This window comes from Lissotriton helveticus, chromosome 6 (assembly GCF_964261635.1).
Source record: "Lissotriton helveticus chromosome 6, aLisHel1.1, whole genome shotgun sequence".
Taxonomy (NCBI): domain Eukaryota; kingdom Metazoa; phylum Chordata; class Amphibia; order Caudata; family Salamandridae; genus Lissotriton; species Lissotriton helveticus.
In genome coordinates this window covers 1,420,147,103-1,420,172,131 of record NC_136067.1, presented here as the reverse complement: position 1 = coordinate 1,420,172,131, position 25,029 = coordinate 1,420,147,103, and the positions used below count along the sequence as shown (strand labels likewise).

General features: G+C 48.2%; 1 protein-coding gene across 2 annotated transcripts in view; it reads right to left on the bottom strand.

The window, feature by feature from the left end:
• Positions 1–25,029, bottom strand: part of ADGB (androglobin) — a 1,448,570-nt gene that overhangs the window by 361,421 nt on the left and 1,062,120 nt on the right. For both annotated transcript variants that reach the window (XM_078649209.1, XM_078649210.1), the window contains exon 27: positions 13,649–13,833. In XM_078649209.1, coding sequence (XP_078505335.1) covers positions 13,649–13,833 — 185 coding nt within the window. The remainder of the gene's footprint in view (positions 1–13,648; positions 13,834–25,029) is intronic.

Below are 25,029 nucleotides of genomic sequence, written 5' to 3'. Positions count from 1 at the left end.
TGAGGCTGGATTCACTGTGATCTCAGGTACAAACGGAAGGGCCCTTATCTGCTATGTATCGTGTGGCACCAATAGGATGCATGAGGCCATAAGACCTAGCAGACAGAATACCTGGAGCACCTGCACCCAAGTCTTGGCCAGAAATCTTGAAATCATCACCCAAATATCCTCAAGCCTTTGAACAGAAGGAAAGCCCTTCATATATGTTGAGTCCAGTACTGCCCCTGTGATGGTCAACATCTGTGTAGGTGCGAGTTGCAACCTTTGGACATTGATGGCATGGCTCAAGTTCTGGAGGACAGTCAGGGTCCACTGAAAGTGTTGGCTGATCAGTGTGAGGGACTCCACTTTCACTAGAAAGTTCTTCAACTATGGAAATAAATGGACTTCTGCCCATTTCAGTGAAGCCACCGTAACTGCTATGCCTTTCATAAAGATGAAGCGGTCGTCAGTCAGTCTGTCAGTCCCTCAGTCTGTTCAAACTATAGAACCGCGAACTGATAGTGCTGGGATCCCACCATGAACTTAAGGTAACTTCTTGGGGCAGGATGAACTGGAGGGTAAAAATAGGTGTCCTGGGGATGGAGAGCTGCCAACCTATCTCCCGCTTTTAGAGCCAGTAAGACTTGGCTCAAGGACAGCATCTTGAACTTGTCCTGCGGAAGTACAAGTTCAGTGGTCAGTATTTCAGACCTCTGCCCTTCTTTGCAACCAAGAAGTAAAATGAATATAAACCTTTCTCCATTCTTCCAAAGGCGTCACTTTTACAAACTGTTAGCAAGGCATGAGCTTCTGCTGCCAAAATTGAGGCCTGGGTGAAAGAAGAGCAATTTGGAGGGAGGGACAAGAAGGGTAGGATGCAGCCCTTGCACATTAGCTGTGTGGGTATCCATCCATTGTGGCTGTCTTCAAATTAGTGGAGAAATGACAGACAACCCCCTCCCACCAGAAAAAGGTGGCTGTAAAGGAAGGGCACTTACATAGCATTTTGAGGCAGAGGAGTCAGCTGAAGATGGCAGTGACTGGATATGAAGCTGTTGCTAGTGAAGGTGTCCCTTAGATCCACTTCTGCCCAAAAGGAACAGTATAGCTGCTAGGGTGTCTGGCCTGGCTAAGAATGTTGCCCCAGAGTTCAATGTATGTCTCTAGAATATCATGAAGCCTTTGTATATTGTGTTGCTAGGGAATCTAGGGCAAGTGCACAAGCTGTGATTCTAGTGCTTTTTAAGTGTTCCATGTCCATGAGTGTTTCTTTAACATCTCCAGAACGGTCAATTGAACACATTGGAGTGTGCGGGGCATACTCATGCCCCTGGATGAGCAATAATGTCTGCAGAATCCAGACCTCATTTCAAGAACTGATGGATGCATTTAATCTGACACCGACCAGATCCATACGGTATGAACATATCAGCCCAGATGGCAGGTGACATTAGCAGTGTAGCAGGCAAGGCTACCCGAAAGAAAGTCGCTTCAGCCCATAGAGATAAGTTTCTTAGAAGGTAGGCACTGTTGGGAAGGCATTTGAGGAGGACAACGTGACTTCTTCAGGATAAGTGAGAGAACAAAAAGTGTGGGTCACTCAGAGCAGGCCTATGACATTTTGCTATCTGCATGAAAACTGCTTGGCATGAAAAACGTTTTTACTATGTTGACATGACAGAATACTAGAGAGCCATACTGACTGGAAGCAGGGGCTCCACCACTGTGTAGGAAGGTTGCAAGATCTCAGTCAAAATGTTAAACTTGACTTCCACAAAGTGCAAGGTCAATTCTAAGACGTCAGCTACTTTTCGTACCAAAGTTGGAAAAGAGGAAACGCCTTCTGGAGCCATACCAAAAGGGTAAGGGAAGAGCCCGCTCGTGTGTGGTGTTGAGGCCACCTGCATTTTGAATGTCCAGGTATAACCCAACATTAGTGTTATAGAGGAGAAAAGGTAGGTTATGAGCCTCTGAATCATCATCTTCTGTGCAGTTATAGCCCTTATCTGGAATTGGGAAAGCCATTAGAGACAGAGATGACTTCTCAATCCAGGCAAATTTCTAAGTGATAAGAAGGTGCTATGCCAAGGAAATATTATTGAAGTTCCCATTGTCTTTTTTTGCCACATGGACAACGTTTTGACTTTGATGGCTTCAAGGGAACGGCCATAGTTGGCCCCATGGCGGCATTTGCGCTAGCACCGAAAGAGTCACTGATCAAATGGCCAAATGTACCCTGGCACCTTTGAACTCTTTGGGGCTGCCAGAATAAGAACCCTATAGGAACATGCTCCTTGTTGGGGCAACTCAGAGTATCAGGAGCTGTTCAGAGCAGATCCAACATAGCCAGGTGGAAGGCTTCGACTTGGACATTAAAAGATGATGGGCCTGGAAACTCTAGTGTCACCTTTGTCAATGTCTGAAACTTATCCAACAATGATGAAGAGTCATTAAAGAGAATGGTTAAGACTCTGAACCATCCTAGGAGTGAGACCATTTCTTTGAAGAAGAAGAGGACTTCTCCTCGTCATGGAGCTATTAGTGTTAATTGTGGAAAGAACTCTTAGCAACGCGTTATTTTCTATGTTGCTTACCAAGGGGATACAGGAGATTGATTTTGCGTCTCTATGCGGACCTTGGCCAAAAGCAACCTACTCCCGCTTCCTGTTGCCCTTCGGGTGCATGGAATGGCAGTGGCATTGAGTTCCAATACCAGGCTCCACATGTTTTGCTGGTCTGGCAACAAGATCTTTTTCTGTAGGCACTTAACATGCTTCTGTGTTGACATGAGGAGCAGCTGTGGCTAAAGCCGTAGGATGCCACTTGGTCACCATAGATAGATATTGCTGGGGAAAACCTTTTCAGAGTTATTCTGTTGCCTGGGAGGGACATTCATCAAGTAAGGGATCTGCAGAAAAAAAGTATCCATCAGGAATGAGTGATCTGATAACTTAATCAGAGATGAGGCTAATTAAATAAATTGACCAACTTGGAATGATCAGAACTCCATGAAGAAAATGAGTGCATAAATTTGCTCAGAATACATACTCAAGTTTATGAACAGAGCTGTGAGCATCTCATGTGGCTAGAGCAACCAATGGCTATGCCATCCAAAGAGAGGTTTACCTGGACCATCAAAGCAATGGCTTTGAGCATAGGCTAGGATGCAGACTAGTATTAAATGTGAGAAGTTGGGTTGTGCACAGAGTCCTAAACACCAATAAATACAAATTCAGCAAAACAGGTGGTGTTAAGGCAAAGAGTTTGGGGTGACTCTACAGAGAGTTCCAGGACCAACAGAAGAAAGTATCACATCCTACCTCTCTTGATTTTCACTTTCAAACCAATCAATGTATATTCCTCCCGATCTTGCCTTCCCTTGTCAACTCAAAGCAACATACCAAAAGAGTGACCCTTTACAATAATAGTCTTCACAAACATGTAGACATTACTTTGTTTGACAGCCGCCACAGTTCATTGTGGTGTAACCCCCTTCCTTCCTTCCTTCCTCATGTTCCTTTAGGTTCCTCATATACCTGTTATTGTTTACTTCAAACAACCTTTTGTTGCATTTGCATAATGTTGTCATTCACCAAAAGCTGACATGGAAGTGTAAATGAAATTTTAAATTGATGTGCATTCGCAACTCTATTTACAAAAAAAATGAACCCCAACCACAGGCCTGCACTTGCATATCTTTGCAGGCTACTAAAAGAAAGGATTAACCCTTCACATTCTGGGCATCTCTGTCTCTAATTCTCTACCACTCCATGTGAGTCCTGAGGCTTACTGTAAGAAAATCAATAAAGACTCATGCTTTCTTTACCACTGGCTTTCAGGACTATGTTCTTTTAAGGCTTTGTCATTTTCTTTGGGGCATTTCTGCTGGTGAGTGTCAGGTACATGTCTCCCTTTCCTGTTAGTCTACCTGTTCTCAAAGCTGGGTTCTCCATAGCATTAGCTGATGACCCACACATATTATATATACACGTCAACAACCCAAAAACAACATTGGCCACTGTTGAGTGGTTAGTAGCTGTCTACAAAAGCCTTAGATAGACAAAATAAAGACAGTTGTAATGCAGTCCTGTTGCATGAGGTGTGGAAAAAATATGAGCGGAAAGGACCACAGTGACAATCACCTATCTTTTTTTGATAGTTGTCTAAGGGATTGTAACTTAAATCAGCAAATATACCCTCCTCAAAAACATGAACCCTAATCAATAATTGGAGGCAAAGCAAAGAAGATCTCTTTCATATTCAAGTCTTCATTGAAATCCCCAAATCTTCAAAGAGTTCATTGTAATTCCAAAGTTGGTGTCGACTAAACATATTCCAAATTCAATTATTCTCAATAATTTTAAAACACAGCTACAGCTGGCACGAGTATCGCAGTTATACTGCTTTAAGACTTGCAATCATGATACAAAGAAATCCTCAGCACACGTCATAGGTGTATCGACAATTAGTTAAGTGCACAATGTAAGCACAAATTATAAACAAGTTATTTCAATTATTATTTTCTTTTGTTATTCTTTTGGTCTTGCTTCAGACAGCCATCACATGTTTCGTTGCTTACAAAGGGAATGGTCCTGCGACTTTCTCAAGGCTATGTCCTTTCTGATAAAGACCTTTCTTTTGTGGTGATATTTCGGACCGACAAAGGGATTCAGTATCTTGCGGGACGTCAATAAGGCAGTCCATGCATCTGAGGGATCCTATTTTGTCCTCATACTCGAGCTCCATGGAGAGCGACGTTTGGGACAAGACCGTCGGACTTATGAGCTCAAGATTTGTGGCTTTGTACGCGACAAAACACGTCTTGGCTGTCTGAAGCAAGACCAAAAGAATAAAGAAAGAAAATGAAAAGGGGGGGCCATTGGCCCCCCGCACGCATGGCGGTGCGGCGACCGCCCCCCTCTAACAATGCCACTCGGTGGTGGGGCGTGTCCTCAGGGGCACGCCCTGCCACCGATTGGCCAGCGCCCTCCCCGACCCGGATGTCATTGTGCGACATCCGGGTCGAGGGGGCGGGCTGAGGGGCCAATAAAGGGTTGGGGAGCGCCCAGGGGACTCCTTGCTTCCTGGACGCTCCCCCTCCACACCGGTGGTGCCCCACGCTCGGGCCTGTTTTTCTTTTTGTTTCTAACGTTGTTGTTTATCTTCTAGAGCCTCTGGCCCCTTCGGGCGATCGTTTGGCACGGCAGCAGCTGCGAGGAGCAGGCGCAAGCGCGGCGCTTGGAGGGAGGTTTAAACATTTTTGGAAGACCTCAGCGGAGCGCAACAGCAGCAGCTAGGACCAGGCTCCAGCGCCGGATAGCGTGCACGTTCAGCGGAGCACAGCCGGAGGGTATTCCCCGTCGGAGCGAGGTATTTGTCGGGGCGGGAGTGTTCAGGCTGGAGTGCCGGTTAGAGCGCCGCATCGGTATCGCGGTGCTGACGGGGAGCGAGGTGTGTACTCGCATTTAAGAAGGGCACTCGTGTAAGGCATTTTACACGGTCGGGCAAACAGAGCGAGGCAGGCGTCCCTGGGGATCGGTTTTCGCGGGTGGGGGAGAAGCAAGGTTTGCCGGGGGGGGGGGCCACGGGGGAAAACACTACAGGGAGCAATGTGTTTATGGCATAAGGAGTTAGTAATGCAGCGATTACGGCAAGAAGCAATGTGGTTTGTATGAGGAATGATTAATGCATTGGGACACAAGGTTTAGGCTTGTTCATTTTAATTTAGCAGCAGGATTACCATTAAGGTGGTTGCAAAAGGCTCCCATTTCCAGTCGCTTTTTGTGTGAGGATTTTCTAGGTGTTTATACCCTCCTTTTTCTATTACAGACATAATTTTGTGTTCCCTACACAAGCCCGGTATCCTGCACGCGGCGATCCTGGAAGTGAGAGAGGGCGGAAGTGCTACACACGCAAGGCTGGCTGTGACAAACGGAGGATTGGATCGGTAAGAGGAGAGCGGGGGGCTTGCATTTCACTGCTTCTGGTAGCCGCCGGGTGGGTCTACTTTAGTGTTTACTCATCCCTGACAAACCGGAGAAGCCGGGGCGTTGCGGTTACGGTTGCATGGTGCTTATAGCCCCCTGTGCATCCTCCAGCTGGTGAAGGTACAGGGCTCACGCTCACCTGTGGTCTAACACTAGGAGTGTAGGGCAGGGGTTGCAAACATGCCGGGGCCAAGGGGTGGTAAAGGAGGGCCTAGCATGGAGGTTATGATGCACGCCATGATGCGTGAGATGGGCGAAATTAATAAGAGATTGGGGAAGGTTGATGAATTGGAGGCCCGCATGAACGAAAGGTTTGCAGATCCACCAGGCCCATCAGGCCGATTCGGCAGAGAGCTGCCCCCTTGCCGAGGGGGGATTTTGTTACCCTACAAAAGAAATCTAAGGCCAAGATGCCAAGGTACAGTGCCCCAGCCCTCGTGGCCCAGGTACAGGTCCTTAATACACCCGTGCCGGCGGCGTCTGCCCCCATGGCACCTCTGCCAGTTGTCCCGGTGCCCGCTTTACCGGTAACGGACATGACACCGGCACCCCCACCACCAGGGAGTAATCCCCCGCCCCTGGTGGCGCCCACGGTTCCGAGTGGGCCGCCGGCATCCGCCCCCTTGGCTATCGCGCCAACACCCGCCCCCTTGGCTATCGCGCCAACACCTGCCCCCTTGGCTATCGCGCCAGCGGACATGCCTCTTGGGGTCCCAGTGGAGCCAGTAGTGAACCCAGACACGGTCCCTGTTGAGTTGGTATCCCAGATAACCGCCTTGTTACCTTGGTTGCAGAAGGGCGGGGTGTTCCTTGCATCATCAGATCATGCGGCAGAGGCGGCGAAGCTGGTAGAAAAGATTAGAGCTGCGACTGCGGCTGACAATATTCCGGTGCCTTCATCTTCTTCATTTACAGGTTCCAGTCCCGCCCAACTGAAGGGAATCGAAGGCTTACCGGTTCAGGTGCCCGTTAATGGTAAGGAGGTGGCTCTGCCTCTCCTGGGGGACGGCTCAGTGCCATCCAGGAGTGAAAATTTGGCACAACATGTGTCACAGGCTGTGAAAGAGTTGATTTGGGCGGGAAAGTATGTTTACATTTTTTCATTGTTGCTAGATAATAGGGAAATGGAACAGGCCAAGTTACTGAAGGAATGGATGCATCCGAGTAGTGAATGGAGGGCACAGTGCTCCAGGTTCAGGGTGGATGAGACTTTGAAGAATTGGATCAGGGCCTTTTCCATTCTTTCGGCTATCACGGCCGAACGCCCCCCCCTTATGTACAAGCAGCTATGGCTTGCTATCAGAGCAGGATTGTGGGGTGGAGCGATCAATACACGGGGGATGCGTGGAAAGAATATGATGTGAATTTCAGGAAAGCAAAGGAATTTGACTCAACACTGGCTTGGGACAGAGTAGATTCTATGTCTTGGCATAAACAGTTCTCAGGGGACACAGCCCCATCCCAGGCCACTAGTGCAGTCAGGGTGTTCCCCGCCAGGCCCCAACAGCCCTTTCGGTCATCCCAGGGGAGTGAGGTCCTGGGGAAGAATAGGGGGGGGGGGTCGGAGAGAAAAGGGGTGTGCTGGGACTTTAATAAGCGATCCTGCACAAGGGCCCAGGGCACCTGTAGATTTAGACATGCATGTGCAGTCTGTGGTCACCCTTCCCACCCCGAGTCAACTTGTAGGTCCAAGCAAGGCAACCACGGTCAGAGGGGGAAGCCAGAATAGTGCAGACGATTCGGGCCCTCCCACACCGATAGACGTTTTGGCAATGATCCCATGGTTGAATAGATACCCGGACCATACAGCAGCTACTCTCCTCCAAGAAGGTTTCTCACATGGTTTTAGGATCCCGGTGGTGGGGTACACAGGTAGCGCACGTTGCAGGAACCAACTGTCAGTAAAGCATAACCCTGAAGTGGTGAGGGCAAAGATTGTCAAGGAACTGGCACTGGGCAGGATAGCGGGCCCCTTCTTAGAGGTGCCTGTCCCCAATTTTGTGTGTTCCCCGCTGGGAGTAGTACCTAAAAAAGAGAGAGGCGAGTTTAGACTGATTCACAACCTGTCGGCACGAAGAGGAGCATCCTTGAATGATGCGATTGATGAGGGGATTTGTAGCGTAAAATATGCCTCATTTGACCAGGCTGTTGAGTTATTGCGAGCTCTGGGGCCAGGGGCATTGATGGCAAAATCCGACATACAATCTGCATTCCGCCTCCTCCCAGTCCATCCTTTGGATCACCACCTTCTAGGTTTCAATTTCGAGGGCAAGTTTTACATGGACAAATGCATGCCCATGGGTTGTTCCATTTCATGTGCCTACTTCGAGAAGTTTAGCTCGTTTCTAGAGTGGGTCATGAGACAGGCGACGGGCCACCAGCAGGTCATGCATTACCTGGATGATTTCCTTTTCTTGGGTGCGGCGGGCTCTCAGGAGTGTGCCTGGGCATTACAGGAATTTTGCGTGCTCATGCGTGCTTTTGGGGTCCCGCTAGCGCCAGGGAAGACGGTCGGCCCGTCCACCTGCTTGGAGTTCCTGGGTATTGAGATTGATTCGGTGGAGGGATGCTTCAGGTTGCCCAGGGACAAAGTGTCTAGATTTAGAGCAGGGCTTTGTCAATGCCTACGCAAAGACAAAGTGTCCTTGCAACAACTACAGGAAGTAGTGGGGCAACTGAATTTTGCGCTGCGGGTTATTCCAATGGCACGCCCGTTTTCACGCTCCATTGCGCAGGCTATGAGAGGTCTTCGCGAGAAGCATCACCGCACGAGACTGTCATCTGAGGTTCGCCAGGATATGCATATATGGATGGCATTCCTGGAGGATTTTAATGGCAGGATAGTCTGGCCCGGTCCCCCCGCTACATCAGCAGAGTTGGGTTTATGGACTGACGCTGCTGGTGGTGTGGGCTTCGGCGCCATTCTAGGGACCAAATGGGTCGCCCAGCGGTGGCCGGAGGACTGGAAAGCGAGGGGTTTGACCGCCAATATTGGCTTCCTGGAACTCTTCCCAATATGGGTGGCCTTGAAGGTCTGTCCAGAACACCTGGGTAATCAATCAGTGGTGTTTTGGTCAGATAACATGACAGTGGTGGAATGTATAAATCAACAGGGGGCACGCTGCCCTTTCATACTCCGCCTGATAAAAGAGATTGTGTTACAGTGCTTAAAATGGAATGTGGTCTTCAGAGCTAAGCATGTCCCAGGTATCCTCAACAATGCAGCTGATTCCCTTTCTCGCTTCAAAATGCAGGTATTCAGGGAGCATCTTCCTGCAGCAGATCCCTCGCCAGCCCACTTCCCGGCAGTACTTTGGCAGATTGGTGCCCCAGACTACAGGACCTCGTGGTTGCTAGCCTAGCCCCCAGGACCAAGACAGCTTACGAAGGGGCGTTTTTGTCTTACCGGGCTTTCTTGGGGCTGGAATGGGAGGCCAGGTGGGCGCAGGAGGACAGCTTTGCAGCCTACTTGGAATCGATGCACAGGGAAGGGCGCTCAGTGGCGGCGGCGAGTAGACATAGGGCGGCGGTTTCCTTTTTTGCACAGGCTAAGGGCATGCGGGACCCTACTAACACCTTTATGGTACGCAAGGCGTTGAAGGGTTGGCGCCGTATACAAGGTCACACACCAGATGGAAGAAGGCCCATTGGGCTAGCTCGCCTGACAGCTTTATTGGGTGCACTCCACAGTGTCTGTAGCTCCGAGTGGGAGGTACTTCTGTTTAAAGCTGCCTTTTCCCTGCCCTTCTATGGGGCTCTGAGAATTGGTGAATTAGTCGCAGGGTCAAAAGGAGACAAGTTGGGCGGCCTGCAGCGGACTTGTGTAAAGATCAGAGAAGATACTATGTGGGTGACAATTCAGAGGTCCAAAACTGACCAGGAGTCCCGGGGTCACACCATAGTGCTCCACCGGGCATGGGCCAACCCTTGCTGCCCGGTTTCACATGTGGAGTACTTCCACAGGCAGCCAGGGGGCACGACGGGGGGTGCACTGTTGTGTCACGCCGACGGCACGCCGTTGACCAGGTACCAGTTTAGGAGCTGACAGTCAGACAGGTAGGTTTTGATCCCAGAGAATTCGGCACTCACTCATTTAGGATTGGGGCAGCAACTGAAGCAGTAGCGAGGGGTCTCCCGGTTGAGAGTGTAAAGAGACTGGGGAGATGGTCATCAGAGTGTTACAAACGATATGTGCGAATAGACTTGTTGTGACAGGACGGCACTCACGCCTGGTATCTTTCTGGTTTTTTGCAGTTTCTCAAACCTGTGACGCAGGGGAGGAACTCGCCAGCGTGCGTGAACGATCAACACCATTGCAGCACAAGCAACAAGAAGGACACACGAAATTGGTGACTTGGATTGTGGGCCACTCTTATGTGAGGCGTGCTAAACATGTTTTTCTTTCAGGAGACCGTATGAAAAGGGCTGCACTGAAAGGGTTCCATATTGCCTTTTTTGGTAGGGGGGGTCTGTGCCTCAGCCAGTTTAGGGGCTTCTTCCAGGGACTCTTAGCGCAGCATCCTGCCACCCCGTCAGTGGTGATACTTCACCTGGGGGAGAATGATTTGGCCAGACTAGGGAGGCGCATCTTGATAGAGGAAATCATCTCCACTGCTGGGTGGGTCACGAAGATGTGCCCGGGCTGCACAGTAGTATGGTCGCAACTTATCCCCCGTTGGCAGTGGCGAGGGGGGACTCTGTCAGGGCGTTGAATCACTCGGTAAAGAGGATCAACACACAGTTGGACAAACTATTCCGAGCCCCCCGGTTGCAGACGATTTCACACGGGTGTATCTGGGGCAAGCAGTTCTACCTGGGAGACGGGGTCCACCTGACTGAGGCGGGGAATGTCCTGTGGTGTAATAATCTTTGGGCGTGGTTAGAGGGATTTGCTAAATAAGTCAGTACAAGTTTAGGGCTAGGAAGGGGGAGGCCAGATCGTCGGTCAACAATGCTGGCCTGTGGCGGTAAGCTCATGACCGGTGAGCAGCTATTTTAAGGTCTGAGGGGGCGGGCATCTTCCTATGGAGGTTCCCGCCCAGGGGGAGGGGCCATTGGCCCTTCCTAGAACTTCAGGGGCAAGGTAACTGGTGCTTCAAAGGGGCGCGGGTTGGAGGAGTGACGCTTTCCTTAGGCTGGTAGCCACCCCGCGCGCGCATACTCATGACGTCAGCAGATGGCGCTGAGTAAGGGCCCTCCTTAAGTGGGTAAATGGAGTTCACGGCGTGGACCGGGTAATTATCGGGCCCGGCTGCGCATGCGCACATCTTGTGGTGAGGCGCAGCTAGTAGGACCTGACACCGGTTAGCGACCTTGCCATATGGCCAGAAATGTTAGCATACTAAATTTCAGATGAGGATGTTAGATTCGGTTAGGAAACAATCTGTATTAGAGTTTTTGTTAAGGATAGACTATCACTCTTGTTGACAATCATGTATCTAATGTCCTGCTGATTTTTCGTATAAACTGCATTTCGTACATTTAAATTTGTTGTTTTATATCTTAATAAATACGGCCGGGGGGGTACCGCGACCCCCCCGCCTTCCAAAGATAATCATGTTCAGTTGTCCTTGTATCCGGGTGTTGGTGTGGTCAGAGGGAGGGGGGCGGCAGCCAATCACTGACCATGTGAAAAGGGGGGGCCATTGGCCCCCCGCACGCATGGCGGTGCGGCGACCGCCCCCCTCCAACAAAGCCACTCGGTGGTGGGGCGTGTCCTCTGGGGCGCGCCCTCCCACCGATTGGCCAGCGCCCTCCCCGACCAGGATGTCATTGTGCGACATCCGGGTCGAGGGGGCGGGCTCAGGGGCCAATAAAGGGTTGGGGAGCGCCCAGGGGACTCCTTGCTTCCTGGACGCTCCCCCTCCACACCGGTGGTGCCCCGCGCTCTGGGCCTGTTTTTCCCCACCCACCATCCCTGGAACATTGCGGTGTTTTGATGCATTATTAGTAATTCAGTCAATAATTTGTATATAATGTTTGTTAGGCCAATTTTCCTATGCTTAGATAATGTTGGTTATTGTGCTGTTATGCTTTCTCTTAGGACTTTTTTCCCTGTTAGAAAATGATATTGTGGATGTTATGGTTTGCTTTGGTATTTAGGCCTTTTTTCCCCGTGTAGCTTTAAGGTGTTATGCGTGATTTGATTTAGACAGAGTAGCTGTACACTAGAATTTTTCCCATAGGTCGTCGTGTTTATTAGGATGGGGCATGCGGTAAGGTCATGACCGGTGAGCAGCTATTTTAAGGTTTGAGGGGGTGGGCATCATCCTATGGAGGTTCCCGCCCAGGGGGAGGGGCCATTGGCCCTTCCTAGAACTTCAGGGGCAAGGTAACTGGTGCTTCAAAGGGGCGCGGGTTGGAGGAGTGACGCTTTCCTTAGGCTGGTAGCCACCCCGCGCGCGCATACTCATGATGTCAGCAGATGGCGCTGAGTAAGGGCCCTCCTTAAGTGGGTAAATGGAGTTCACGGCGTGGACCGGGTAATTACCGGGCCCGGCTGCGCATGCGCACATCTTGTGGTGAGGCGCAGCTAGTAGGACCTGACACCTGTTAGCGACCTTGCCATATGGCCAGAAATTTTAGCATACTAAATTTCAGATGAGGATGTTAGATTCGGTTAGGAAACAATCTGTATTAGAGTTTTTGTTAAGGATAGACTATCACACTTGTTGACAATCATGTATCTAATGTCCTGCTGATTTTTCGTATAAACTGCATTTCGTACATTTAAATTTGTTGTTTTATATCTTAATAAATACCGCCGGGGGGGGTCCCGCGACCCCCCCGCCTTCCAAAGATAGTCATGTTCAGTTGTCCTTGTATCCGGGTGTTGGTGTGGTCAGAGGGAGGGGGGCGGCAGCCAATCACTGACCATGTAAGAATTGAAATACCTTGTGTATAATTTGTGCTTACATTGTGCGCTTAACAAATTGTTGATACACCTATGACGTGTGCTGAGGATTTCTTTGTATATTTTGTTGGGTTTGGCCGCTATTTTGGGGAGGTTGGTGGTTCTCCTCACCTTACAGCACCATCTTCCAAATAAGTGGTTTTATGTACAAATATATGTGTTATTCTCCTGAGTAGCACCAATATACCTAAGCATTCTACCACTGTTCATTAGTAGTTGTAATCATGATACAGTCATATTGATGAATTTGTATGAGCTGACAGACATATTATTTATCGTTTCTCCACACATACAAGTGCAAGTTCCATGATATGGCAACCATTTAAGTTATGGAACCTTTACATAAATCATTGCCAAACCCATGATACAGATTCAGCAATACAAGGTGGCAGCATGCCGACCCACCATCCATCTAAATCATCTCAACCCCTCACAGACACATGGTAACCCTTGTTACAACTACAGCATAAAATGTCAATGGAACTCCAGACTTACAGCAGGGAGTAGTTACAAGATAGCAAATTTGTGGACAAAATAGAATCCATTATGTGAAAAGCAAACCAGTAACCTCACCTGACACACAAAGGCTGTAGGTATGGTACCTTACTGATAAATACATTCATAGGACACAGACACTTTTTTAACTAAGTAAAACAAATAACACAACTCAAGATAAAGCAATCCTCTATGGCCTGCTAAAAATGGGTTTCTGTACATAATGTGCCACAAAAAAAGAGTGGTTATCATATATACGAAGCGTACTTACAAAGAGAGCTGACTGGTCTCTCTTCAGGTTGGAACTGAAATGCGTGTATCGTGGCCAAGCCTTTTCCAGTTGTGCTCACGACTTCCTTCTCATTATTAAGGATTTGCAGCTTGATGAAGACATCTGATTTTGATGTTTTCACTCGTATTGTGGCCATATGTTCGGCTGAAACTTTTACAGAATACCTACAAAGGATATATTGAGAACAGACAACATAAAATTGCAGCTGACTGTACATATTCAATGAAAGTTCAATGAAATCTGAATAACGTGTGAATGAATGAGAAGAACATTCTATTTCTTGAAAAATAAGTCGATGTTCAATATGACTGCATTTTGTGCTTACTTTTCTCATTGGAAGTAGATACAATAGTCATTCCTGATCAAAATTACATGTGCTGAGGCCTGGATTTGCCAGGATCTGCTTATATAGGGAATTAGAGCAGACGGCGGCTGGGACGAGCATTTCTCTCTCGATGCCAGCGATGTCCTATTATTTGTCACAAAACCCTACTTCTCACTAGCCAGAATACTGGCATCTTTGATCTCTTTGGCAGCTATCAAATAAACTGGACTACGTCCATAATCTTCCAATTGTCAGGGCCAGCGATACGACTCCCTGCTGACTGTATGGCACCAGTAGTGATGGAGGGATTGCAATACTTGGGTATCTATGTCACCCAGGACCCAGATGCTCTTTTGCGCAGGAACATCCTCCCCCAACTAGACAGACTTCATGAAGATGTGGAATACTGACGCACTCTTCAATATCATATTAATAGACAGAATGCACACCTTTGTATTTCACAATCCTTTTGCACAAAATGCTCAAAAGTTAAAATATTTGCATGCAGATTGGCGTAGTGCCTTGCCCCAACGGCAAGAATGAATGACTTCAAAACATGTGAAACTCCAATCACCAGTCGCACAGCCGATTCAGACAATATTCAATAGACTCCATAATGAGTTAGTTAGTCCATTTTAATCCATTTTGATCCATGTTTTATTTCATGAGTTACTCATTATTTTCTTCAGTCACATATAGGCTAGATGTAGGTAAATCTATTTTACCACTTCTTAAATACCGAATTTTACCGATTCGGTATTTAAGAAGTGGTAAAATAGAGGGGGGAGATGTAGGTAATTCCAGATGTGGAATTACCGAATCGGTAATATTCGGTATTTACCGATTCGGTAAATACTGAATCGGTATTTCCTATTGATTCCTATGGGCTTCACAGCCCATAGGAATCAATGGGAAATACCGATTCGGTAATTACCGAATCGGTAAATACCGAATTCTGCAAGGGTGCAGGGGGTGTCACTTTGACACCCTCTGGCACCCCAGAAATTGACATGTGCGCCATGTGGCACACAGACATGCCCTAAGGGCATGTCTGTCTGTCACATGGCATAGGTGTGCATGCACACATGTGCATGCACACCTGAATTCGGTATTTTAACACCCAATTGGATTGGGTGGTAAAATACCGAATTTGTAGGGCCTTTGGGACTCTGAAGAGTCCCACCTACATCTCAGATTTACCGAATCGGTAAAAATACCGAATCTGTATTTTACAGAATCGGTAAATTTACCGATTCTGTAAAAATGTGCCCCTACATACCGAAAACCCATTTACCGGTCGGTAAATGGCTCCTACATCTGGCCCTTAATGTTTCCCAATTTTTTCAAATGCTGTAGATATCACTATGCAGGCCTTTATCTGCAGCACATGAGAATACCTTATTCATCTAAGACAGCTGTATTTGCTTTGACCCAATGCATTTCGGGATGGACAGCCCAATGTCAGGGGTAGCTATAAATTCAAATTAAAACTGCTATTACACTTTTGCAACCTTAGACATGAAACATTAGCTACGTGTCGAAAGAGACGTGGTGATTTGTGGTGACCACAAGGCGATTATCTACAGTAAAAGAACAGAAAAAACCCTGCCATCACGCACGGAGACGGCAGCACGGGTCTGGAGGGAAGACCGAGGATACTTGGGTTGGATGGACGGGGAGGTCCTCCTCCATGAATTTGAGATGGCGAAGACCGAGAACAACCACTATCTCCAACTGGCACATGAGCTGCGAAGGCATATCATTGAGTGAAAGCAACTGCTGGAGGCCTAGCCTCTGGAAGACCATTTGCTTTCGGAGTCAATACCTGACAAAAGGGATCTCCACAATCTAAAGGAAACTGGTTAATAATTTCCCTGACCTGCTGGGACCATTGAGAAGCGCCTGGACTGAGAACCTGGGTGAACTAGATGATGAGGACTGAGGAGAGGCTCTCCAGAGCCCACGGGAAATGGTCAATCGAGCCAGGTTTAGATAAGTCCAACTAAAAATATTAAACAGGACATATTACCCAAGGACTCTCCTACATAAAATACGTATGGTAAAAACGCTATTGTGCCTCAGAGGCTGTAACCAGGAGGGCACATTCTTTCACATCCTCTGGGCTTGCCCAGTGATTTAAGAGTTTTGGCGCAAGGTGACTAAGGTAATGTCCCTAGTTCGTTCCTCTTGATGCAAAATGGCTAATATTAATGGTGTAAGGGGAGGAAACCTGACCTAAATACAATTAGATTTGGTTAATGATGGTAACTATAGTGACCAAGGGCAATATAACAAGGAGATGGGGCTCAAATACTCACCCAAGCATTATAGATTTGGAGTCAGATGTTGACTGGTCCCAGAGGATGGAGGAGATGATCTTCCGGAACCCTGGCTGTCTGAAAGAATGGGAAAAAGGGTAGCTGGCCTGGCGAGACTTCAGAGGTACTGATAGGGGGCTCTACTAAACGGGAAAGGGACAGGTCCAGCACTTTTGTTGGGTCAAATGCACTGGCAATCCTATGTAAAATACTAGGCTGTGAAAGTACCATTTTTGGCCTGAACATGGAGACCAATATTCGAATTGTAAAGCCTTTCAGTGACAACCTTCACTTCGTTGAAAGCTGTGAGCCCGATTCACAAAAGTAATCTGAGACAAAATCCTAACTTTACGACTTTCGGTATTCACAAAAGGAATTTAGTAGTAGTAAAGTTAGGATTACTAACTTAACTACTACTAAATCCCTTTTGTGAATACCGAAAGTCATAAAGTTAGGATTTTGTCTCAGTTTAGTCGTAGTGAAGTTAGGAATCCTAACTTTACTACTACTAAATGACTTTTGTGAATACCGAAAGTCATAAAGTTAGGATTTTGTCTCAGTTTAGTAGTAGTGAAGTTAGGAATCCTAACTTTACTACTACTAAATGACTTTTGTGAATACCGAAAGTCGTAAAGTTAAGGTTTTGTCTCAGATTACTTTTGTGGATCGGGACCTGTGTTTTTCTCCTATATATAATGTATGAATAGCAATGATTTAATAGACCGAATTAAAAAAAAATAATCTTTTTACATGTGTTGAAAAGGAGCCACATATATTTTTCAAATGTCAAACATGCCGAGACTGAGCAGAAGATTTGAATGCCACACTATTTCCTCGCCAAGTGAACCACTGTTCTAAGAAATTTCCAGGAAGTGCCATGTGCTCCACAGCACGTGGTGGTAAGGCAACAATCAAAGTGAATAACAAAAGCATCAGCATCCCATCTCCAGCATAATTTTCGTTGAAGTTGTTGTTAACAAAAATACACACATTTGAGGCTGGAGTGAGTTTCGAAGAAATCGACCTGTGGGTAGTTGCAAATCTCAACAATCTGCCAGATTACTTCTTGATAATGGCACCCCTTGTGTTACAACATCAGTAACCCAAAGTGAGCACCCACTTGGGTATTTTACTCAGTGCCATTACCTCTTTGCGCAGCATTTCCTTTGGAAAGGTGCCATACATGCACACTTATCCCCAAGTATAAAGAGCATATACAAAGAACGTTTTGTAAAAATGTAAGTTACTCCTGAGTTTGGAGTACATTTTTGACTTTCTAGGAATTATAAGAAAAATACCTAAATGTGTAAACATTTATGCTTTTTGAGTGGAGGGAGGCCACGGGGAAACTCTGCTTGTTAATTTTTTACCAACTTCCTGGTTGTGCCACACGCTGCCGCCATCTTTAGGCATGGGACGCTCTAATGCTTGCGTTCCCTCCCCAAGACAGGCCCTTTAAAGGGAGGCTGTGGCACTTGCGCGTTCAAATTACTTGAACAGCAAAGCGTTGCGAGCTGCCCTTTGCCGCTGCTAATTACTCCGCACTTTTCTAATTTTAATATTTTTACCTAGGAATGTGTTGGACCTGGCCCTTTTGGCAGGTTCACCCTGAAACTTTTTGCTTTTGCCTAGCCTGTTTCTGTAACCTGGTGGTGGTGATTTTAGGCCTCTGCGCACTTTTGGTACAGTGTAAAGTGTGTGAGCTCTCTGTGTATGTGTGGTGAGTGGGCTGCCCTCCCATAGGAATGCATGGGGGATATGTGTGACAATGGTAGTTCCTGATGTGTGGGGAGTGCAGGGTCGAGTTTGGTATGTGCGAACTTGTGAGATTGAATGCTGCGCGATGATGTGTGCGGCTTTAATGTGTCTAGAGTGGAAGTGCCACTTCTAGAAGTTGGTATGTCTGTGCAGTGAATGTGCTGGCTTGTGATTGGCTGGAGCTGGCTGGTGTGCCTGGCTCCAGAAGGCAGGATGAGTCTGCCCCAGTGGTGAATGGGACATCTGCATGATTGATGTGAGGGAGGAGTACACCTGGGACCTGAATAGGGCTGGGCTTTCTCCACACAATGCTGGCTCCGCCCCCTGTGGTGCGACTGATGACCCCAGCCCAACTAGTGAATGGGAAGAGGGGCTGAGCACCACACAGTGCTCCAAAACCAGTTGCATCTGGTTTTCCCTTCACCCTGTAGCCACAGACAAAGGAAAATGGTGTATAAAAAGAGGCTGTGACCTCATTTAAAATGTTCTTGTTTCTGACTTGAATCTGCCAGGGGCGTGCTGCTGCTGGGGCCCAGGGGAAGGCTTGCCTCCCTGGAACCCTGCCCAGCCCCTGGATATCCTGGATGCCTGGAGGACGTTTCTTTGCTGAGGAGCTGGTTGCCCCATTTCCTTGCCCCAGGACCTTGCTGGATCTTCTTGGTACCCTGAAAGTGCTTTCCCCTTTATTCCAGGACCTCTGGTTACCTTTAGCGCCCTGGGAGCGCTGTGTGCATCATGCCCGCTTCTTTTGATTCCCCTAAGCAGGTGCCTACCCTGCCTTATGTCCACTTGTTTTTATATTTAATTTGAGCAAGTCTAGCGAGTGCCCACCTCGCGTCACGACCGCCATACTGAATGCCTTTATTGATTTAACTTTGCACGGGTGCCAGCCCAGTTATTTAATTACAGAATGGGTGCCCACCCCATGTTGGTGTGCCTTAGCGAGTGCCCACCTCGCTTCTACATTTTTATTGCCTACCGAGGGAGCTTACCCCTCGCTTTTGCCGCCGAGAAAAGAAATCACCGCTGCAGCCCGTGGAGGACCGGAAGTTGGAGTCCGGCCCGCCGCCTGGTTGTGGGCAGGGTCGGTGTGGTGATTTCCGCTTCCCCCCTCTGCCGGAGGGAAGCTGGGCCGGGTTGAATCTCCCGGGGAGAGGAAGAAGAAGCATGGCGGTTCTGCAGGGCTCCCATGAGCGGAGGGAGCCCTGGGGCAGAGGAGGAATTGACCCCGGGGTGTCCCGGCGCCCAGGAGGGGGCCCAGGTGACACCAGAGACGTGTTGCTGCCTGCCGGAAGGAGCCCTGCCAGAGGAGAGCAGCCGGTAAGTGTAGACTGGCTGGGGGGCTCCGGGCGTGTGTTGCAGCGATGAATGAGTCACAGTGAGGGGTGCATCTAGGGCGGCCCCGGATGGCAGTGGGCCGCCCCAATGTTTCGTACTGGAATTCTCAGAGCCTCGGATGTCTCCAACTATTGGGCATTTCGTGCCCCTGGGGGCCCCAGTTACCTTTCCGAGCCTAGGTGGCTCCAACGACAGGGGGCATATTTGGTGTAAAGCCCTGTGAGGGTTCCATGTTTAAAGGGACAGAGGGGCCAATGTTGATCATGTGAGGAGCCAGTGTGCTCCATGAGGCCTGCCTATTCCAGAGCCGTTGCGCTCCAACAAGGGGGACAGCGATTGGCTGACAGAGCCCCGTGAGGTGCCACAGGAGGCACAGAGCTTTGTCCTGAGCGGCCCCAGATGGCAGTGGCCCGCTCCAATGCGATATTTGTTTAAGGAGCCTAGGTGGCTCCCTCCGCCCCCATAGTTGTTTTCCGAGGCAGATGGTTGCAGCAGGGGCAATGTTACTTTAAAGAGCCCCCAGCCGGGCCCAGAGGGCACGGTTGTGCCAGGGCCCATTTTGTCCTGTCCCCCGCAGTTCGTTAGGGGACACCTGCATTTGTTCCAGAGCCTAGAGGGCTCCGACATGTGGCGCAGTATTGTTTGAGAGAGAGTGAGAGCCCATGCGTCAGTTTGGATTTGCTCATTTCCAGCTGCCCAGCAAGTAGTGGGCAGCTGCACCGTTTAGGCGCAAATTGGAGTCAGAGTCCCTGAGAGGGACAGAAGTGGCACGGAGGTGCCAGGCCTTCTACAGCTGCGCAGCACTTAGTGCCAGCTGCAACGTTTAGGCCCTGTTATTGTTCTCAGCTGCCCAGCAAGTAGTGGGCAGCTGCAACGTTTAGGTTTGCACCAGTGGCGCACCCCTGACTGGCGCTGCGCGATCGCAGCGCACCCTGACATTCTGGACACAGGGCTTTTGAGTCCCCGTATTGGATGGCCAGTTGGCCAAGGGGGCTGGTATGTGGATAGGGCGCAAGGCCCTATTGTGATTTTTGCCCAATGTGATTTTCCACTATGTTTGTGATGATAATTGCCTAATGTGATTCATGGGCTAGAGTGATGTGGTGCAAGGAAATGTATTGTTTATAGTATGTTTGGCGCACCCTGTGTTTTATACCTCTATACTGTGGTTTATGATTATGAGGTTATGTTGCATTTCATGTGGTTATGCTAGTGAGGTTATATGTTTCACTGTGTGATTTACGTCCCTAAATGTGAGTTATGCTTAGGGGGTAGGGTCTAATGTGTTTAGACTAGTGAGGAGATTGCCAACTGTATTTATACTGGTTAGGCCTAATGTGATTGCTCCGTAATGTGCTTTGCCTTTATGCTTGTTTTATACTTCTAAATGTGCTCATGCTTAGAAGTATACTTTGCCTAGTATGTAATACTAGTGAGTTTGTGTCCCTGCGTGATCTAGGCCTATGGTTATGAGTAATGCGTAGTGTGTACCTACCTTTACCAGTGGTTACTGGTGGTGTTCTACAATTGTCAGTTTGTGTTACAGTTATTCTAAGTGCTAGTTCTACTAAGTGCTGATTCCGACAGTGGCCCATGTGGCCCTGTCCTGGTGTAAATAATCCCTTGTGAATATTGCCCGTGCCAGTTGGCACAATGTATATTGTGTGATTACTATCTGATGTGTTTTGACAATACAAAAGTTATTTTTATATAACCTGGTGTGGAGTTCCTTTTGTGGTGTGCCTGGGATGTGGTTGCTGTGTGCGTGCGCAAATGCTTTTCACATTGCCTTCGGGATAAGCCTGTCTGCTCGTGCCAAGCTACCAAGGGGGTGAGCAGGGGTTATTTTGGCGTGTGACTCCCTTGCCCTGACTAGAATGATGGTTTCTACCTGGCTTTGGCGTAAGCCTTAGCCAACCAGAAATCCCAGTTCTAACAGATTGTGATATGTATTATCTGTAAAATTGCTGCAAAAATTGTTCTTTGAATTTTTTAACCTCACTTGAGTGTGTCCATAAGGACTTTCGTTTCTATCTTGCTCGCTGGTGTGGGATCATGCACTCTTACCTCTGGACCCCCGGTCCACCGCAGTCAAGAGCGGACTGTTTGAGTGGAGGGAGGCCACGGGGAAACTCTGCTCGTTTATTTTTTATCCACTTCCGGGTTGTGCCACACGCTGCCGCCACCTTTAGGCAAGGGACGCTCTAGTGCTTGCGTTCCCTTCCCAAGGCGAGCCCTTTAAAAGCAGCCCATGGAACTAGCGCGCAGCGGGCGTGCCAAAGGCACACTCATCTGCGCCCGTCCGCGCCGGCCGGGACCCGGGGCCCAAACCCCTGCCTCTCGCAATAGCACCAGAATAAAGTTCTCTTCTACCCGGCTACTTAACCTCCGCACTAATCCCCGACCTATGTGCGCTTGCTGTGATGTTGATGACAACACTTCAGCCTGCCCAGGTTGTAATTTTTCTTTTAAAACTTTCCTCAATGAACCAAGTCATGTTTTTACACCCAGCACTATTATCTACCAGCCTTTGCAACTAGCTAAGAGACACAAGCCAGCTCCCCTTAACAACTTTTTATTTCTTAACATTAACTGTCGCTACCTCCCCAAACATCAGGCAGACATCTTCGATCTCTTAGTAGACCTACAACCCAACGCCATCTTCTTAACGGAGACATGGCTCAATAGCTGTTCGGGGCCTGATGTGGCTAGAGCCTTGCCTCCTAACTACGTCATTGTTAGAAAAGATAGAGAAGATAGGGTGGGAGGAGGAATCGCCATCATTTAAAAAAAAACTTTCTGCTGTGAATTTGATGAATTATTAATTCCCGACTGTGAAGCGGCAATCTTTAAACTCAATCTGACTCCACAGTATACCTTGTCTGGGATGCTGGTGTACCGCCTTCCGGGTCCTGCTGGCTCATGGGCACTAAACTTCCCTGATTTTGTCACTACACTTTTGCTTCATTCAGCTAACTTCACAATCATAGGCAATCTTAACCTCCATCTAGAGGATTCTAAATGCACCATTGGTAACACTCTGGTTTCTGATTTGGTGGCTATGAATATCCTACTTCACAATAGGGTGCCTACGCATAAAGCAGGCCACCTCCTCAACCCCATTTTTTCCAACCTACCTTCCCTACACTGTCCAGCAGCTACTCCGCTTAGCTGGACTGATCACTTTTTAGTGGGCTTCAGTTTTGAAGCCCCCCGTTTCGCACCTGCGAACAGTAGCTGTGCTGCTAAACCTTCTAGCAACTGGAAAAACCTTGACATCGCCAAGTTTAATTTATTGCTGTCCAATAATGTTCCTTTTTTCCATAATAATGTCACCTCGGACCTGTTAGCGTTTTATAACTGGATACAGTCGACCTTCGACATTTGCCTTCCACCTTCAATCAAGATGTTTAATATTCACCAACCCCCGCCCCCTGGTTCTCGGACAAACTAAAAGGGGAGAAGACCAAATGTAAAAACATGGAGCGTCGATGGCGAAAGACTTATTCACCTGAAGCTAAATCTGCTTACCTCACTATTAAACGGTCCTATCATTCTCACTGCAGGGCTGCACACGCTAACTATGTTTCTTCAGCTATTACGCAGGTGAATAACTGTTCAAAAACTTTATTCAATCTGGTCAAAGATTTATCTGGCTCTGCCGTCATGCAACCACCTCCCACCCTCAATACTACAGAATGTGAGGACCTTGCTCAATTGTTCCTTAAAAAAGTAGAAACCATTTACTCCGCTTTGGCTAGCACTGCCATCCCCTCCTCTCCCTCACCTGCTGCGTGCACTATCTGTTCCACGTCAGTGCCCGATAATTGCTCTGCCCTGACACAGACAACAATTTTTCTCGACTCCTGGCCACTCTTGGACATGAAATCACTTGCACATCACCTCAGTAAAATTAAATCAGGATCAACTTGTGACCTATTGCCCATTACAGTTCTGCGACAAATCAAATCGCCCTCTCTTGATTATATTCTTAAACTGCTCAACTCATCTCTTATGAACTCAACCATTCCCCCGACTGGAAACATGCAATGGTTGTTCCATTATTTAAAAAAAACTAACGCTGACCCTGCACTTCCCTCTAACTTCCGCCCTATTTCACTCCTGCCTTCCCTCTCAAAGATTCTTGAGAGACATATCAATGGGCATCTGTCTAAGTTCATTAAAACTAATGGGCTTCTGCACCCTTCTCAGTCCTGTTTTCGGACTGGCTACTCTACGGAGACAACTCTCCTAGGGGTTACAGAAATGCTGCGTCATAAGATTGACGTGGGCGAAACCATGGCCTTGAAACTACTTGACCTTAGTGCGGCCTTTGATATGGTCTCCCATACCGTACTCATAAAGGCCCTTCAATCATCTGGTGTCACCAGGGCAGCCCTAAACTGGCTTAGTTCTTTCCTCACTGGTCGCACCTTTCAGGTGTTTTCTTCTACATCTAAGTCTAAGCCTCATCCCTCTCCTTACGGAGTCCCCCAGGGTTCGATTCCCAGCCCCTTGCTGTTTAGGCGGATATGGTAGAGGAATCCGGGTTGTTGCTTTTTTCTTGTGCCGACGATACCCAGATTCTCTTCTCTCTCTCAGCAGGTAAAACCTCCCAGCCCTCTGTTCTTAGATCCGGCCTCAATAAAGTTGTGGCCTGGATCAACGCCAATTTCTGAAAACTTAATGGCGATAAGACAGAGGTCCTGATCCTGGGCAAAGATCGCGACCTCTGGGGCCCTCTACATTGGCCGCCTGAGATGGGAACGCTCCCACAACCTTCCACCCACGTGCGTAACCTTGGCTTCATCGTAGATGACTCCCTTTCTATGCGACAGCAGGTCTCTAAGGTTGCTGCTACCTGTTTCACCTTTTTGAAATGGTTGAGAAAGATTGTGTGGATGCTCCCATCTCATGCCCAGCGTACCGTAGTCCAAGCCCTTGTCACCTCTAGGCTGGACTAGGGGAATATACTCTACTTGAGTGTCAACAAAGAGGTAACACGTAAATTGCAGCGAGTACAAAGCTCTGCGGCTAGATTACTCTGCCAAGCTCCCAAACTCTCATCTACGTCTGGGCTGCTGGCTGATCTCCAATGGCTTCCAGTCAAGAAACGGGTCAAGTTCAAGGCCCTCACCTACATGTTTTGCATCAAGCATGCGCAGTCCCCTCGCTATCTGCAACTTTTAGCTTGTCCGTATGTTCCTTCTCGTACTCTCAGATCCTCCACCCAAGAAAAATTTCGAGTCCCTAAAGTCAAACTTTCCCGCGGGGGGGGGGCGCTCTTTTTCATACTTGGGCCCTACCTTAAGGAATACCTTACCTCTGCCCCTCCGCATGCAACCTAACCTTCTTTTATTCTGTAGATCCCTGAAAACATGGCTTTTCAGCCAATAGGTTGCTCTATCCTCTGCTGTTCCTGTACGGCGCTGTGCGCTGATATATAAATTTAAATAAATAAATAGATAAAATGTATAAAGTGCATATTTCTGTATGGTATAGTGTGCACAGAGTACAGTGGGTCCCCAGAGGTATAGCAGAGGCTAAATTAGATAATCAATAACAGCTCTATTTGTCGTAGTGTGGTCAAGCAGATAGGCTTATCAGGAGGGTGTGTTAAG